General features: G+C 37.5%; 1 protein-coding gene across 2 annotated transcripts in view; it reads right to left on the bottom strand.

Annotated features, from left to right (window-relative positions):
• LOC102482021 (anoctamin-4) overlaps positions 1–18,409 on the bottom strand; it is a 247,596-nt gene that overhangs the window by 76,535 nt on the left and 152,652 nt on the right. For both annotated transcript variants that reach the window (XM_027775698.1, XM_027775697.1), the window contains 4 exons: positions 9,463–9,518; positions 6,505–6,626; positions 4,507–4,641; positions 2,537–2,633 (listed from right to left, as the gene is read on the bottom strand). In XM_027775698.1, the coding sequence (XP_027631499.1) occupies positions 2,537–2,633; positions 4,507–4,641; positions 6,505–6,626; positions 9,463–9,518 (410 nt within the window). The remainder of the gene's footprint in view (positions 1–2,536; positions 2,634–4,506; positions 4,642–6,504; positions 6,627–9,462; positions 9,519–18,409) is intronic.

The raw sequence follows: 18,409 nt of genomic DNA, 5'->3' as shown, positions 1-18,409 counted from the left end.
TGGCCGAGAAGCTCAGGGAAGGATCACAGCAGGAGACCTTGCTGAGGGTGCTTGTAGTCCTCTCTTCTCTCTCATAAAATAACTTGATAATCTTAAAAATAATAAACATAGATGGCTGAGTTTTTATAGCTTTAGCTTAATGATTATAACTATGATTGCTCTAAATATTATGTTAGGTAGGATAACTGCCCTTTAAAACCTGAGCACTCTAAACTATCCATGACGACCCTTTAAAGGGATTAGCAAAGATCTCCTAAAAAGAGAACTTCACTGATGGCATTTTTGACACTGAAAAACAAATAAATAAATAAAATCTCAAAATATCAAAACCAGAAAATCTGGGTTTCTGCTTCTAAGATTCATTCAAAGCAAGATTTTTAAGCCTGAATCATTCAGGCTTATCTCATGACCTTTCAACAAAATTATATGACTAACAAAATTCTTGATCCTCACCAAATTTCTAGTTCCCAAGGTCACTTGGTTAAATTTGTCCTCATTCGCTCAGATCTATCTGTGTGTTTTCCAAAGATAGGGAGAGTAGCGCATGCTCTTTTTGTCCCTGGCAGCACACATTAAGAGCCCCAATCTTTCTAAACTCACAGCTGACTGTTGAAGTTTGGGATCTGCCCACAGGGACTAGCCACCTGCAGTGCTAAAGACATTAGGATGGGCGGGCTCCTGGGCTGACTATCAAATGTTCTCTCATTTAGAACCAGCTAAACTCTGCCCACAGAGTAATTAGCTAGATCCAGGCTGCAGTAATTGCAGAGGCTCAATATGATCTGCCAACCCCTGTTATATTTGGAATCTGGGAAAACCATAGGCAGTGGGTCTAGGAAAAGTCTTCATCAACCCAAACCCGAGCTATTGTTTTGCATTACTGACATTGCCCCTAATATTCCAGGTATTTGATAAACAGACCTAATATTTTAGTAAAGTGAGGCATACCATGAGAAAGAGACATGCACAAACGTATGACAGAAATAATGATGGAATGTATTTGTTTTCACCTCAAAACACTTTCACGGGGACCAGCAGTTAGCGTAATGGCTATGTCGCTGGACTCCCACGTAGCCGACCGGGGCTCGAGTCCCGGACCCGGTGGCTTAAACTCACGCCGGGCGTGTGTGCGTGCGTGCCCAAGATCCCGAGAGGAGAATGGAGGAGAAGGGATTGCGGCGTGGCCATCCCCTCCGGGGGGTGATTTCTCGCTTTCTATCTCTCTGTCTCTCTCTGTCTGTCTGGCGAGCGCATGCGCTCTATAGCAAAAACCTCTCCAAACAAAACAAAACAAAACAAAACAAAACAAAACAAAACAAAAAAACACTTTCACGGATACTCTCTTGGGCCTCACATCTTGCCAGTGGGGTAGGGCAGAGAGGGCAAATATTTCCTGCATTTTAGAGATGAGAAAGCTCTGTGTTGGAAATGCTGCACATGTGCAATGTCTGGGAGGTGAAGTGCTGGCTAGCCTTGAATTGAGGTGTTTTTTGTTTTGTTTTGTTTTTTTTTGTTTGTTTGTTTGTTTGCTTTTGGTCATAGGGTATGTGAGAAACAGAGAGAAAGTGAGAAATCATCCCTCCAGAGGGAATGGCCATACTGCAATTCCTTCTCCTCCAGTGTCCTCCTGGGATTTTGGGCATGCACGCACACATGCCCGGAATGAGTGTCAAGCACCCGGGTCTGTGACTCAATTGTGTGCGGCCATGTGGGAGTTCAGGGCCTATGGCAAAACCTTTAATCCTCACACCACTACTGGCCCAGATTGAAGCCTTTCAACAGTGATGATAAAGAGGAGGAAGACGATGATTGCTGCCATTTACTGGGCTCTCACCACTTGCTCACTGTGCTCAGGATACACCTTATCTTTCCTCTTACAACAATCACATGAAACAAGCATCAGCTCCATTTGACAGATGGGAAAACTGAGGCTCAGAAAGCTTACATAACTTATTCCCACAAAGACGCGTAGTGAGGAGAAGAGTCAAAACGGAAAACTGTTTCTGACTTTGAGCTCTTCGTGCTGTACATAGCTTTTTGTGATATCTACAGCCATTCCTTGTAAATTCTTATATACTAAAGAAAAGTATTTTTGAATTAGAATACTGAATGGTGGAGGTAAGTCCACCCTATAATATATATTTTTAGTATATTTATTTCTTTCTTCCATAAGGGAGAAGAGAAAGAGGCAGACAGATAAGAACCCCCAACAGGGTCCTCACCATGATCCACCGCCAGTTCCAGCCAGCCCAGATCATGGGCATGTGCATGCACACAGTGTGCATGTGTTTGTGTGTGTGTGTGTGTACGCATGCATGTGCCTGGCATGCTCAAGGAGGTCCTGAGATATGAACTCAGTGCATTGCCTATGTGAGTCCAGTTGCATTCTACTGCACCACCACCTGACCCCTGTCCTATATTATTACCTTGCGAACCAAAGACTGGAAATGATAGAGAGCATATCATCACCTACAGTCCCTCAGCAAGGTGTGTGTTAAATTCAATGCACGTAAAACTGCTCCCTATTTAAAATTACCTTGGCATAAACACAGCTGTCTGACAGCCTCATGAATGGACAGTATTTATCACACACAGGACACATGATGATATCTGTAGCTTGGCAGACTTCTTTACTGGAAAAGAGAACAGAAAAAAATATTTTTTTAATGACATGAAGCAACTTCTTCCCCTCTGACTTCACCAGAATATTCAACTGGTGAATAAGATCCAGTAGATAACATTTTTACCCTCGGAAGCTCTTTAGCCTTATCTGTTCTGTAAATAAGTTCCTGCACATTTTAATAATTTGATAAACCTATTTATTTATGAGGTTGTTCCTTTGCTTTACATATTAATAAGTTAAACCCAGGAAAATATATGAAGTAAAACATTTGTTCTTATAGCCCAAATTATATGAAAATCCTTGGCAACATTTCACGGGTCTACAGCAATTTCATATTAAACATGAGAACAAGGTACCTAGGAATACCTGTCTTGATACGTATGTGCATGGTAAGTTAAAACTAATAATGGAGGAAAAAATAGAAATAGGTAGGGATTTTAGTCCTGGGAGAAAATTATATACATTTCATTAACAATTTACCGGAAAGTAAAATATTTTTGTAGGTGGGAAGCTCAATCATTCACTTTTACTTTTGCAATTACTTTTATTTTATTTTTAATTTTCATTTATTTGTTTATTTTCTGCTATAGGGTGTGTGTACTTGCCAGAGAGAGAAGGGAGAAACAATGAGAGGAAAAGAGAAAAAACACTCTCTGGGGCATGGCCATCATGCAATCTCTTCTCCATTCTCCTCTCAGGATTGTGGGCATGCACATGCATGTGCCTGGCATGTTGTCAAGCTGCTAGGTGCAGAATTCAAGCCATACAGTTGGCCATGCGAGATCAAGCTGCCTTAGCCATCATGCCATCAGCTGGCCCTGCAACCACTTTTAAAAGAGACATTGGCAGGGCATGGAGGTTAAGGTGCTGGATTCCACATGGCCAACTGCAAGTTCGAGTCCTGGACCTGGTGGCTTCATGCTAGGTACATGAGCATGCACATCCAAAAGTCCTGGTAAGCCTGGAGGAGAAAGGATGATGGGCATGGCCATTCCCCCAACTGGGGAGTGATCTCTTGCTTTCTATCTCTCTCTGTTTCTCTCTGGTGAGTGCGTATACGCTATAGCAAAACAAACCGAAAATAAAAAACCCAAATCCATATTTGTTATTTAAGATCATTGTCCAGTTGCAATAAGAGAATGAAGATAACAATTGTCAACACTAAACCACTTTTTTCTATTATTTATTAATTTTTTTTAGAGAGAGATATTTTTACTATAGGGCACATAAAGAGAGATAGAAAGAAAGAAATCATCTTCCACCCCCACCCGGGGAGGATGGCCATACTGCAGTCCCTTCTCCTTTCTTCTCTTGGGATTTTGGGCATGCATGCACAGGTGCCCAGCATGAGGTTAAGTTGCTGGGTCTGGGACTCAAACCATGGCTGACTATGTGGCAGTCCAGTGATGTAATCTTTATGCCATCTGCTGGTCCCCTAAATCATTCTTAAGACATTACTCAGATGCCTTTCTAGTCAAGGTTTCGATGACTTTGTAATTTATAAAAAAGAATTTTTAGCTGATTATTTTCAGTATCAGGTGAAAGAGAGGTGAAAGGGTCAGAAAAAAAGAGCACTGTCAGCCAATAAGTGGAAGTGATTTGTTCTGTGGAGATACATGTATATACATAGATATAGACAGATAGACAGACAGACCTGTATGTCTGTAAATATAACTTTTGCTTCCATGGGTGCCCATGCAGCAAGCAGCAAGGGCAATGGATGGAGAGGACCTAGTGAACTAAATCTTCTGAATTTTTCCCACAGAGACTGAGGAGGCTCTCGGAATAAAAAGCTAAGTATGTCATTTGTGAACACCCTCAAAGCACAAACTGACATCTCTAAATATTATGCGAAGGCAGGCTCACCCCAGAGCACCCCGTACCTGACTTGGCAGTGATCCAGAGTGGTGACTCCATACAAAAAGACGAACAATCCAATGAAGGCAGCTGGGAAGAGCATGCCCGTGTACCAGCCGAGCCAGGCAAAATACAGCCCAATCTTCTCTCCAAAGTACCGCCTGTTTAAGACACAAGAGCCTTGCAAATCATAGTGAAAACATAAAGTTAAGCACCATAACACGTTGTTCAGTCGTTTTACTTTAGAGTGGCCTTCCGGTACATTGCAGACAATGTAAGCCACCAGAATGGAACCTCTCTGGCTTTAGTTTCTTCTCTGATTACTCTGTATCAGAAATTAGCCCTTCTATAGCAGAACATGATTATAGGCATGAATATTCTGAGAACGCAGAGTGAATAGAAGGGGCCAGAGTGGACACAGGAGACTGAATGGGGGCAGCTGTCGTAGTCTAGGTATAAGTGAAGATGGCCAGAGTGGCAGAGGAGATGCTAGGATGTGAAAAGATTCAGGGACAGGGAGGACATAAGATCTGCAGGACAAGAACTATTAAAGAGACGAAGTTCCTGGATGCTTTATAACTTCATTCTGCTCAAGGCGTGGCTGTGCTTTTTCCTCCCCTTCCTTTAGGCTAATGCAAATCCCACACTCTGGGCTCAGGTTGACAGAGACTTCCCCAGGGATGCTGACACACAATTATTCCTGCAATTTTTCTTAGTTATTGTAAAGCTTATGGTTTCCTTTACATATTTTACTAACTACTCATGGTGTGTGTGTGTGCATGCGTGTGCGTGTGTGTTTCCATTTTGATTCAAGTATCTAGGATCTGTTTTCCTCAAGGAAACTGTGAGTTTTGTGAAAGCCAGAGACCATAGCTTCTGTTCATCTTTGTCAATAGTACTTAGCACAACAGATGGTTAATTAATACTTAGTGACAAACTGCAAACTCTTAATCAAAACACTGTTATCGATGGGAGACGTTTTGCCTTCAGCAATTAACTATAACATCTAACCAATGTAAAATCCTGTAATATGAGACAGAGTCTGGGAAAATCATTTGCTCTAATTTTTTAAATCCATTGTTTATATATTGAATCTGGCCAAAAAGAAAAAAAATGATAAAACCCCAGAGAATATTTTTCACTCACCCAGATCATCTGGATCATTTGTTACCAATACAAAGAATGTGACACAATTCACCAATATCCTTGGAACATCAGGCGTAAACACTTGGTTATAAGGTGTCAAGGGCTATGGTGTGAAGAACTACTGACACATGGCACAAAACATAAAGTGAGTCTGTCTTCTTCTATTCTCCACTCTGGGCTCAATTTTTTAAGGACCCTGGTATAAGTGAAACATACCCAGCTAGTCTAGGAAATGAGACGCGACTTTCTCTTTAATGAAATGTTGATTGTTATTATCCAGTCTTAATAACCAGTCTCTAAATAAATAATGAGATGTCAGAGCATAATGTTGCTATGGCAGAAGGCTGGGCAGAGATAGATGGTTATAAAAACAGACATTTTCCCTGCACAGTTCTCATAAGCTGAAAGCTAATATACTTTTTGACCTGCAGATTAAAACAATCTTTAAAGATGATTAACTTGTAAATAAAAATGAAAGTAAGCCTGAAATATTTTGCAATGACAGTACTCATTATGCCCTATTTACATAATAGTAACTAATATTCTATATTGTTACTAATATGTGGAAGTGGTACTGCCTTTACACAAGGCCATTTGTCAATTACAGCCACATAGGTGACCTGTCCTTGTCGAGTTTTATAGGAGTCTAGACTTATCTTGCATGTCCCTTCTTCCCCCCAGCAAGGTCTTTTTGGAGGAAACCCCATCCTAATTGGAAGGGTGGTAGGTTTCCTAATAACAACTGCTGGCGTCTTTGTGAAGAAGGAAGAGGCATGTATCCCAGACCCCTTTATTCTCCAGCAATGGCTAATCCCAGCTGATAGCCCACCCTAATCATTCCGTGTAAGCTTTGTATTTGCAGCTGATTCAAAACTCACCTTACAAGATCCAAAGGCTGGTATTTATACCACACGCCCCAGGAGGCCCAGCACTCATAGAGAAGATGTCGGTGGTTTTCTGCTCCATGGGTTCGAATGGAGTTTTTACTTCTGTAACTTCCCTGAGATAAAAATGCCACTACTAGTGATGAAATACCCACAAAAGCCATAAGGAAATAGTGGAAATGCTGATGGTACTGCTAGTCTCTCAAGGCAAGAGTAGCAACAAGGATGATATGAGAACAGAAGGGATACTTTCCATTAAAAGGAAAGCAGTTTGGACACTTACTCTGGAAACTGTCTTGCTGATGATAGTGTCTAGTAAAAAGTACATACTTGCTAGATTTAGGCATGTTTGAACTGAGTTCAAGTTCAATTCTGCTACTTTTTAGCTAGGAGACCTTGAACCATCCCCTTAAATGCCCTGAGCTTTGGCTTCCTAAGTCATAATAGAACCAATAATATCTGCTTCACTAGGTTTCTCTTGTGGTGCAAATGAATAAACTGGCCCAGCGGCCATGCCCAAGACTTATTATTATAGTTCCCTTCTTCACTTCTTTCCAGATACAGTAGTTGGTAAATTACCATAGCTGTGACCTGGTCACATGGTTTATCCGTAAGCAAATCCTGGAGTGTAATAGCCGGAACTCACTTTGTGATTCGAATCATTCAAATCTAATTCAACCTGCTCATTGAATAAATGAGGAGACCAATGGCCAGAGAGGTTGGTGTTTTTCTGAGGTCAGTTTGTGGCAATACTAGCTTCACAAACAGAAAAGGAACTTTCTGGAAGCAATCTAATTATTCACAATAACTCAGGAAGTCCTTTTGCAATAGGAAGGGCACAGGGCTGAGAGTAAAGAAACTCGGGGTACTCTCAGTGCAATCGCCAACTCATTGTGTGACTTAGAGGAAGGTTTAGCTCTATAACCCTCTTCTTAAAACTTTAACATGAAACAAGGGCAATGATATCTGCCCTTCCTGCTTCCGTAAGTTGTTATGAGGTTAAATAGTATAATCAAATTAAATTGAGAATAAAAAGTCAAAAGAGCAATGATGTTATTGCTGCTGCTATTACTAATTTGAAAATTCTCTCCTCCTAAAATACAGGGCTTTACTGATAGGTGAAAGTCGTAGAGAAGGCCACGGGTGATTTTGTGGGATTTTTATCTACAGCTCCTCAGATACCCTCATGTCTACCCACTTTCCTGCACTGGTACTTCTGCCCACTTCCCACTGCTCAGACCTGCCTTTCCTTACCTATGAGCCAGAGCTAGGACTGGGAGGACACAGTCTCTGAAACTCTTTTCTGGGCAATGTAAACTACTAGCTATAGGAAACCACATGATATTTTGGGGAGAATCTGCCTTTAGAGTTCAGAAACACTTGCATGTGGATTAGGAAACCTTTGCGTCAAATTGTTTTCTTCTGTCATACTAAAAGGAACATTCCAAAGATGTTTCCTGGAAATTTCTATTTACCTAAGATCTGAAACCACCATAGCTTCTTGTTTTCTTAGTAAATAAGGTTTTAAAAATATCTTTCTTGCCTTTTACACCCTCTCGGTATTTAAAATCAAGAGAAGAGACATTGTTAGCTGAGCAAAAAGTAGTTTTTGGAAAGATGCCATTTATGGAGAGTTGTAATTGTCCCCCAGTTTACTGGCAAGCTGATCATTGTAGAAGACTATACTGAAGGGGTCAGGTGGGAGCACAGTGGAAATGGAACAGGACCCACATGGGAAAGGCCCTCGGTTTACATCTTGGGATCTCCCTGAGCATGTGGGATATGCACATGCATGCATGTGCACGGCCATGATTGAGGTTGACTGAGACAGGTCGATCACAGTGTGAGGACCTTATTGGGGGTAGCTGGTTTTTTTTTTTTTTTCTCTTCTCTTTCAGAAAAGTAAATAAATAAACTTTAGATTAATAAAAAACAAACAAAAAAAGTATACTGAAGATCACTCTAATAGTGGTTTCACCTTGGTAAGTTTGTGAGATGCCAGAGGACAGAGGCTACAACATCTATTTTTGTGTTCTCTGCATCATACAGTAACCTAGAGTAGAGTAATAATACCATGAAAATGACAATACTCTTAACAATCCTGATGATTATTTATATTTCTAAAAACCCATGTATAGGAGAATTCTGGATTAAACAATCCAAGATCTACTAGGGAAAACAGTGTTAAGAATAATCAGTTATGGGGCTGGCAGGTGATATTGTGGTTAAGGCATTGGACTCCCACATGGCCAACTGTGGTTCTAGTCTTGGACCTGGCAGTGTGTTTTCTCACTTTCCCTCTTTCTCCCTCTGTCTCTCTCTGGTCAAATCAAATAAAAATAATAAATAAAATAAAATAACTCTTTGAAAATAAATTAAAAAGCATTCCTTACTCCTTCAATAAAAAAAGAGAATAATCAGCTACACTTATAGAAGTCATTATACATGGCAAATTCCATGTAGTAAATAAGGAGAATATGAGCATTTATACTTCTTAAGTGAGCAATGACACATACAAAACTATCAATTTCTATTTATCACCCTTTGGTTACTAGAGATTTTGCAAGATGGCTTCCTTCCACTTTTTCAAGGAATAATTACAAATTTATTTGTTGCAAAGACCATAAATTTCGAGCGCATTTTTCCCCTGGGTGATTCGTGTAAATTTTCAATGTCTTTTTATAGGCATGACTTAGAGTCTCTAAGCCATTCCTTTGGATTTATTCTGCTGACTCTATTTAAGTGTTCTTGTGATTACATAGTAAGATATATAGTAATAAGTCTGTGCTGAGGGAGACTTATAATGCAAGTAGGTCCTCCCTAATTACCCATTGAACAAATTAAATTCATTCTGAACAAATGTCATATCAATGAATTCAATTAATTACTATCCCTAGAAGCTGATTTTAGTAAAAAGTTGAAAAATAGACAAGGACTAAAGCAGCACAATACCTCATGCAGGGGAAATGCAGCTTCATAGGAGCCATTCGTAAGCAAACGGTTCAGACCTAAAACAACAAGAAAGTCCATTCAAATTAATATCAAATATGAATCTTCACAATTCCTAGGACTAATGTAATTTTTACAGAAAACAGTCTAGTGTTCACAAGTGATTCAAACCCAACTGGGAACACCAAATTTAGAAAGAAAGTTTTGCTCTCTGCTAGGAAATTGAGATCAAGTTCTGGGAAATCTGATTTTCTTTTCTTTTAGATTTGAAAATTTTCAGTTGTTAAACTAAGACTGGGTATATTTAAGGTATACAATAATGATTTTATATACATATATATTTTATATTAGTTAGCATAAACAAATTTGTTAATGTTGTACATCTATCACCACCCATGCTGTATATTAGATATTCTGGACTGATTCATTTCATAACTGGAAGTTTGTACCCTTGACCGAAATCTTCTCATTTCCCCCTAACCTTTAAACACCATTCTGCACTCTGCTTCAAAGAGTGTGACTTTTTTAGATTCCACATATAAGTGAAACATGCAATATTTTTCTTTCTGTGTCTGGCTTATTTTCACTTAGCATAATGTTCTCCAAATTCATCCATGTTGTTGCAAAGACATGATTTTCCTATTATTTATGGCTGAATAATATTTAATTGATACATGATTTCTTTATTCACTCATTAGTCAATGGGCACTTTCGTTTTTCCACATTTGGCTATTTGTTATGAATAATGCTGTAATAAACATGAAGGCAGATATTTCTTTGAAATAGTTATTTCCTTTACATAGGTACCTAAAAGTCAGATTGCTGGATCATATGGTAATCCACTTTTCATTTTTTGAAGAATCTCCCTCAGTTTTCTATAATGGCTGTACTAACTTACATTCCCACCAAAAGCGTATAAAAGTTCCTTTGTTATCTATATACTCACCACTTGATATCTCATCTTTTTGGTAATAGCCATTCTAATAGATGTGAGGTGATATCTCATTGTGGTTTTGACTTGTATTTTCTGATTAGTGATGTTGAGCACCTTTTCATATATTTGGCCATTTATATGTTTTCTTTGGGAAAATGTCTATTCAGATAAATTGCTTATTTATTTATTTATTTTATTTATTTATTTTTGACAGTGTCTGGCTATGTTGTCATCTTCCTTATTCAGACTCTGGAATAGCTGGGACTATAGGCATGCTCTACCATGTCCAGATTTTAGGGAAGGCAAAATATTGAACTTGGGTCTCCCAGGTGGTTTCAGTCTATCTCATAGCCACATCAACCATTATGTGCTACTGTGGTTGGACTTGGAAAGATATTCTTTTCCCATTTTAAAATCAAAGCTATTATTATTATTATTTTGCTTTGAGTTGTGTAAGTTCTGTACATTTTTGGGATGTTAAACTTCAATGGTTTGCAAATATTTTCTCTCATTCTGTTGGTTGCCTTTCATTTTGTTGATTGTATCCTTTGTAGTGTAGAACAATTTTAGAAATCAGCTTTTTAAAGCAAAAACAATGAAGTGCATCTAGTACAGTGTTTGGCATAGAGAAAGGAATGTACTGAGAGAAGTGGACTAATGTATAATATCAAAAAGGTGATTTTCTGCCAGGAGTTCTTCTATTTTCACCCAGAGTCTTCACTACGGGCAAGGCTAATGCCTTTGATTTGACCAGTTTTGGAAAAGTTTTCTTGTGTTTAGGTCTCAATTTTCTCATCCATAAAATTGGGGGGTGGCGGTGATGGGTATGTGAATTTTTAATAAAGCAGTTTTATTGAAGAATAATTGACATAAGATAAATACCACATAGACACATAATTAGGTAAATTTTGACATACACATACACATATGAGACCATTAGTACAACCTAGAGAGTAAATAAATCCATCACCTCAAAGTTTTATCTAGAGATTTATACAAATGGATTGCTTCAGTACTCTTTCTCATCTGATTTCTTTTATTTACATAATAATTTTGAGATTCATTCATGTTGCTGAAAAACACCAAGAATGTTGCTCATTCCTTTTTAATAATGAGTAGTAGTCCATCATATTGAAATACAACAATTTGTTTATCTATTTTCCTGATGATATGCATTTAAGTTGTTTCTAGTTCAAGGCTATTACAAATAAAGCTGCATGACCATACGTGTACAGAAGTTTGCTTGAATATATGCTTTCATTTTATTGAATAAATACCTCAAAGTAGAATGACTCGATCATATGGGAAATGTATCTTTAACTTTTGGGAAAACTGTCAAACTATTTTAGTAAGCGATTGTACAGTTTTACATTTCACCAGAGTTTGAGTTTCTCCATTTTTTTGTATGATAATATATTTTTTAAAATTTTAGCCATTCTATAAGGTGTTTCGTGATAGCTCATTGTGTTTTTAGTTTGCATTTCCTTAGTGAATAATGTTAAAAATATCATGTGCTAGTGCACCATCAGTGTGCCTTTGCCTATGAAGAATCTGTTCAAATTTTATGTACATTAAGAATTTTGTCTTTTTTGGGGGGGCAGCAGGTTGTATAATGGTTATATCACTGGACTCCCATATAGTTGAGCATAGTTCGAGTCCCAGACTTGTGGCCTGAAACTCACACCAGGCCCGTGTACAAAATTTAAGAGGAAATGGAGGGGGAGGGATTGTGGTGTGGCTATCTTGCCTGGGGAGTGACTTCTCACTTTCTGTCTCTCTGGCAAGTGTACATGCCCTATAGCAAAAAATATCTCTTAAAAACTAAAAGAATTTTGTTTTAAATACTCTGAGTTTTGAATGCTATCTATTCTAGATATAAGTCCTTTACTAGATATATTCCTTGAAAATAGTTTTCTCCTAGTATGCATTTTCCCTTTTCATTCTTTTAACATCTTTCAAAGAGTGAAATTTTAATTTTGATTAAGTCTAATTTACCCATTTTTTTCTTTTATGATTTGTGTATTTATCATCATACTTAAGAAATCTTTGACTAACCCAAAGTCACAAAGATTTTTTTCTGCTTTCCCCTAGAATTATTATAGTTTTAAAATTTATACCTATGATACATTTGAGTTATCTTTTATATATGAGTATTTCTAAACTCATTTTTTGCATATGGATATGGATTTTTTTCAGCATTGTTTGTTAAAAAGGCAATCTCTTATTCACTGAATTAGCTTTGAGGTTTTTGCCCAAATTCAATTGTACATCATATGTGACTCTACTTTTGCATTCTCTATTTTGTCCCACTGATTTTTATTTATTGAACTGTTATTGCAGCAATACCACACTGTCTTGACTACTATAGATTTAAATTTAAAATCAGATAGTGTTAGACCTCCATTTTGTTCTTTTTTTTTTTTTTTAAGAGAGAGAGATTTTGCTATAGGGTATATGTGCTCACTAGAGAGACAGAGAGACAGAAAGCAAAAGATCACCCCTCAGGAGGGATGGCCATGTCACACAATCCCTTCTCCTCTAGTCTCCTCTCAGGATTTTGTGCATGCATATGCACCCAGTGTGAGTTTTAAGACGTTGGGTCTGGGACTCAAACTGTGGTCAACTTCATGGGAGTCCAGTGATATAACCATTACACCATTTGCTTGTACCTATTTTTGTTCTTTTTCAAATTATTTTTTGGATATTTTAGGTCCTTTCATTTCCCTATAGTTTACTCACCTTGTTAATTTACACACACACACACACACAACCATACATCTTTTGGACTGGGATTACATTGAAACCACAGCTCAATTTGGGGGAGAATTGATATCTTTCTTTTTCTTTTTCTTTTTTTTGGAGAGGTTGTCGCTATAGGGCACATGCGCTTGCCAGAAAGACAGAGAGAAACAGAAAGATAGAAAGTGAGAAATCCCCCCGCCCCCAAAGGGGATGGCCACGCTGCAATCCCTTCTCCTCCATTCTCCTCTCAGGATCTTGAGCACACACGCACACGCACCCGGCGTGAGTTTAAGCCACCGGGTCTGGGACTCGAACTGCAGTCGACTACAGGGGAATCCAGTGACATAGCCATTACGCTAACTGCTGGTCCCAAGAATTGACATCTTAATAATACTGAGTTTTCTGATCCACAGACAAGATATTATATACATTTGGTTAGGTCTTCTTAAATTTCTCTCAGTAATGTTTTATAATTTTCAGTGTACAAGTCTTAAATATCTTTTCCCTAAGTCTAGTACTTTACGTGGACATTGTAAGTTGTATTATTTAAAAATCTCAATTCCTCAGTTTTTGCTGATTATAAAAATACAGTTGAATTTTTATACCAATCTTGTTTCTTACAACCTCACTAAACTCACTTACTATTTCTAGCAATCTTTTTGTAGAATTCTTTGGAGTTTCTATAAAGAAAATCATGCCATCTCATAATAAAGACAGTTTTACTTCTTTTCCAATCTGGATGCCTCTTATTATTTATTTTTTTCTTGTCTGATTGCAGTGGCTTGTAAAATGGTGAATACAGTGGTAAGAATAGACATACTTGTCCTGTTCATTATCTTAGGGGGAAAGCATTCAGTTTTTATCATTAAGTATGATGGTAATTATAACTATCTCATAGATGAACTTTATGAGATTGAGAAAGATTTTCTATTCAGTTTGCTGAATTTTTACCAGGAATAAATATTGGACTTTGTCAAATGTTTTTCCCATGTCTATAGAGATGATTACATTTTTTTGTTTATAGATTACTAATATGATGACTTACACCACTTGATCTTCAAATGCTAATCCAATCTCGCAATCCTGGATAAATCCTACATGGTTATAATATATTATCCTTTCTATATATTGCTAGATTTGATCCACTAAACTTTTTTTTAAATTATGTTTGTATCTATTTTCATTAAAGCTATTGATCTGTATTTTTCTAGTATTTTCTTGCCCTGGTTTTGGTATTCAGGTAATGTTGTTCACATAGAATAAAATTAAAAAAATTTTTTCTCCATTCTTCAATTTTGTAAAACAGCTTTATATAATTGGTATTACTTCTTCCTTAAATGCCTGATAGAATTCACCAGTGAAATATAGCCTGGATTTTTCTTTTCATTCAGAGAGATTTTTGCTATAGGGTGCGTGTGCTCGCCAGAGAGACAGAAAGCAAGAAGTCACTCTCCAAGGGGATGGCCACACCACAATCCCTTCTTCTCCATCTCCCTTCAGGATTTTGTACACAAAAGCACCCAGCATGAGTTTGAAGCTGCCAGGTCCAGAACTGGAACCATGGCCAACCATGTGGGAGTACAGTGAGATTATCATTATGCCATCTGCTGGTCCCAATCTTGGATATTTCTTTGTAAGAAGATTTTAAAGTACAATATGTTTGTTTTTTTAGGTTACATATTTCTTTGAATGAAGTTAGACTGTGTCTATCAAGGAGTTTTTCCACTTCATGGAAGTTCTCAAATTTATTGGCATAACATTTTTTATGTATTCTCTTATTAACCTTCCAGTATCTATAGTGGTACTAAGTCTTTTATTCCTGTTAATTTGAGATTTGTGTTTTCTCTCTTTTTTGCACATGTAATTAAATGTCTTAATTACATGTGCAAAATCCCCTAGACATTGTCATAAATTGTATCATACTGGAGTAAATACAATCAGTTTGCAATGTTCTATTGGTTGGAAATAAGCCAGAGGTTCAACTACACTCAAAGAGAAGGAATTACACAAGGCTGTGAGTCATTAGAGGGTGTGTTCACCACAAGGTTTAGTAGTTTTACTGATTTTTCCCCAAAATGAGTTGCTTTGGGTTTCAATGATTAGTTCTATTGTATTTTTTATTTGATTAATTTCTGCTCTGATTTTTATTATTTCCTTTTGTCTATCAACTTCAGATTTAATTTCTTTATTCTTTTCTAATTTTTTTTTTAAGATAGAAGGTGAGGTCATTAATTTAGGATGTTTCTCTCTTTTCTAGGTACACCACACCATAAATATCTAAATACTTCTTTTAGTGGCATTTCACACTTTATAATTTTTTTAGTTAATTTGCCAGAGGGATGTGCACTTGCTAGAGAGAGAGAGGGAGGGAGGGAGAGGAAAAGCAAGAAAGCACCACTCATGGGGCATAGTCATGCTGCAATTCCTTCTCCTCCACTTTTCCCTCTTTCTATGACTGTGGGCATGCAAACACACATGGCTGGTGTGTTTTTCAGGCTGCTTGGTCTGGGATTCAAACCACATGGTCAGCCATGTGGGATCCAGCTCCATGTAAATATCAGGACATAGGCTGGCCCCATACTTTTTTTTTTTAAAAAAAAGGTTTATTTCTTGAGAGAGAGAAAGAGAGACATGCACCTTCAACAGGATCTCATACCATTATCCTTCCCCAGCATTCCCAGCCAGCTATTGGGTTGTCAGGAAAGTCATGATGCAGTTTGCATAGAAAAACATAGAAAAATAATTCATGACTTTCCCGACAACCTAACGAACATGAATGCACATGCTTGGTGTGTACAGATTGACCCAGGAGCCAAATCCTAAAGTTCCATTTGGTTTTCAGCATTGCAGAGAGTTGCACTATCACTGTACTATGGCAGCTGTGATACTTTTATATATGCTATTTACATTTTTACTCAGTTCAACATACTTTCTAAATTACTCTTTAATTTCTTCCTTCACCAGTAAGTTATTTATAAGTGTGTTGCTCAACTTAAAATATTTGTGAATTTTTCAGTTATTCCACTTACTGATTCAAATTTAATCCTATTGTGGTCAAAGAACATATTCTACATGATTTAAATTATTATATTTTTTTAGAGTTTTTTGCTTTAGGGCATGTTCACTAGCTGGAAGGAGAGAGACAGAGACAGTTAGAAGGAAAATAAGAAATCACTCCCTAAGGGGATGGTCATGCTGCAATCCTATCTTCTCTATTCTCTTCCCCAGGATCTTGGGCATGCATGTGCACATACTTGTTGTGATTTATTTATTTATTTTTTTTAGAGAGATTTTTGATATGGGGCACGTGCACTTGCTGGAAAGACAGAGAGGCAGAAAACGAGAAATCACCCCTTGGGGGATGGCCATGTCACAATCCTGTCTCCTCTATTCTCCTCTTGGTATCTTGTGAATGCACACACATGTGCCTGGCGTGAGTTTTAAGGACCTGAACAATGGTCAACTATGTAGGAGACCAGCAACATAACTATTATGCCATCTGCTGGTCTCCTTCCCCCAATTCCCCACGTGATTTTGAAGCCACTAGGTTCAGGACTTGAGCACGCTTGGCCATGTGGGAGTCCAGTGATGTAAACACTACACAATCTGCTGGCTCCTGATTTGAATATTTTAAAATATATTGTCTTGGCTTTTTTCCCCAAAATACAGTCTATCTTGATAATATTCCAGGTGCACTTGTAAAGAATACATATTGTGGTGGCATGGAGGTTAAGGCTCTGGATCCCATATAGCCGACAGTGCAGTTCAAGTCACAGCTTAAAAAATACGACAGTGTGTGTTTGTGTGTGTGTGTGTGTGCCCAAAGTCCAGAGAGGAGACTAGAGGAGAAGGGATTGCAACATGGACTCTCCCTTGGAGGGTGATTTCTCACTTTCTCTCTTTCTCTGTGTCTCTCTCTGGTGCGCAAACGTACCCTATAGCAAAAGAAAAAAAGAAAGTATACTCTGTTGTTGTTCAGTAGATTGGTCTAAAAGATCAATTAAGTCAAATTTATTGATAATGATGTTCAGGTTTTCTAAATCCTACTGATTTTCTGTCTACTTGTTCTATCCATTATTGATGAAGTGGCACTAAAATCTCTACTTATAATTGTGGATTTGTCTATTTCTCCTCATAATTCTACCTGTGTTATTACATTAGTTCAAATATCTGTTAAGTGCATAAATATTTTAGGAATGTTATTTCCTGTTGGTGAATCAACCTCTCTTCATCATCATAAAATGGGCTTTCTTTATCTTTGGTAATATTCATTGATCTGAAAGCAACTTTGAACAATAGCAATATATCTACTCAAGCTTCCTTTTGATTAATGTTAACATGGTATGTGTTTTTCTGTCCTTTGACTTTTAACCTGTGAAGAAACTTCAAAAAGTTTATTGTAGGGGCCAGCAGGTGGCATAGTGAGTAAGATGTTGGACTCTCACATAGCTAAATAAGGTTCTAGTCCTGGACCTGGTGGCTTGAAAATCACACCAGGTGCATGTGCATGCATGCCCAAAATCTCGGGAAGAGAATAGAAGAGAAGGAATTGTGGTATGGCCATGAACCCTGGAGAATGATTTCCCACTTTGCCTCTCACTGTCTCTCTCTGACAAGTACACATACCTTATGGAAATAAATTTTGTTTTAAGTGAAATTCAAATACAAATTTCTTTGATGCAAAAGAATTTTGAAATTCATGCACAGTTTTTTCATAAATTGTATTTTCCATGAACTTTCTGAAGACCTTTTGTATTTGTATGTTTTTATTTAAAGGGCATTTCTTACAGACAGCAAAAACTTGGATCTCACATTCTATTCAATGTATTAATTTCTGACTTTTGGACAAGAGTCTTCAGATCATTTATAATTCAATGCAATTATTGATAGATTAAGATTTAATTCTATGATCTCAATATTTGCTTTCTATTTGTCCCATCTGTTTTTCTGTTTTCTACCTCCTTTTAGGCTACATTTTTATGATTCAGTTTTATTGTTGTTGGTTTATTAACTTTAACTTTGTTGTTATTTTGGTGGTTACCTCAAGGTTTATAAAATATATCTTCAACTAATCACAGTCTACTTCCAAATAACAATAGCCCACTGCACATATAGCCACATAGGGTAGGAACTGTGCATTAGTATGCCTCTTTTCTTACTTCATTTACTTTATTCTACTGTTATTATATATTTACTTTTTTTAATGCCAGAGGGTGAGTATACATATGTATGTGTGTTTATGAGAAAGAGACATAAAGGAAGCAAGGAAGAGGG

The sequence above is a fragment of the Tupaia chinensis genome, unplaced genomic scaffold (genome assembly GCF_000334495.1).
Source record: "Tupaia chinensis unplaced genomic scaffold, TupChi_1.0 Scaffold000054_1, whole genome shotgun sequence".
Lineage (NCBI taxonomy): Eukaryota > Metazoa > Chordata > Mammalia > Scandentia > Tupaiidae > Tupaia > Tupaia belangeri.
The sequence above is the reverse complement of the archived record's forward strand: the minus strand, read 5'-3'. Positions and strand labels throughout refer to the sequence as shown.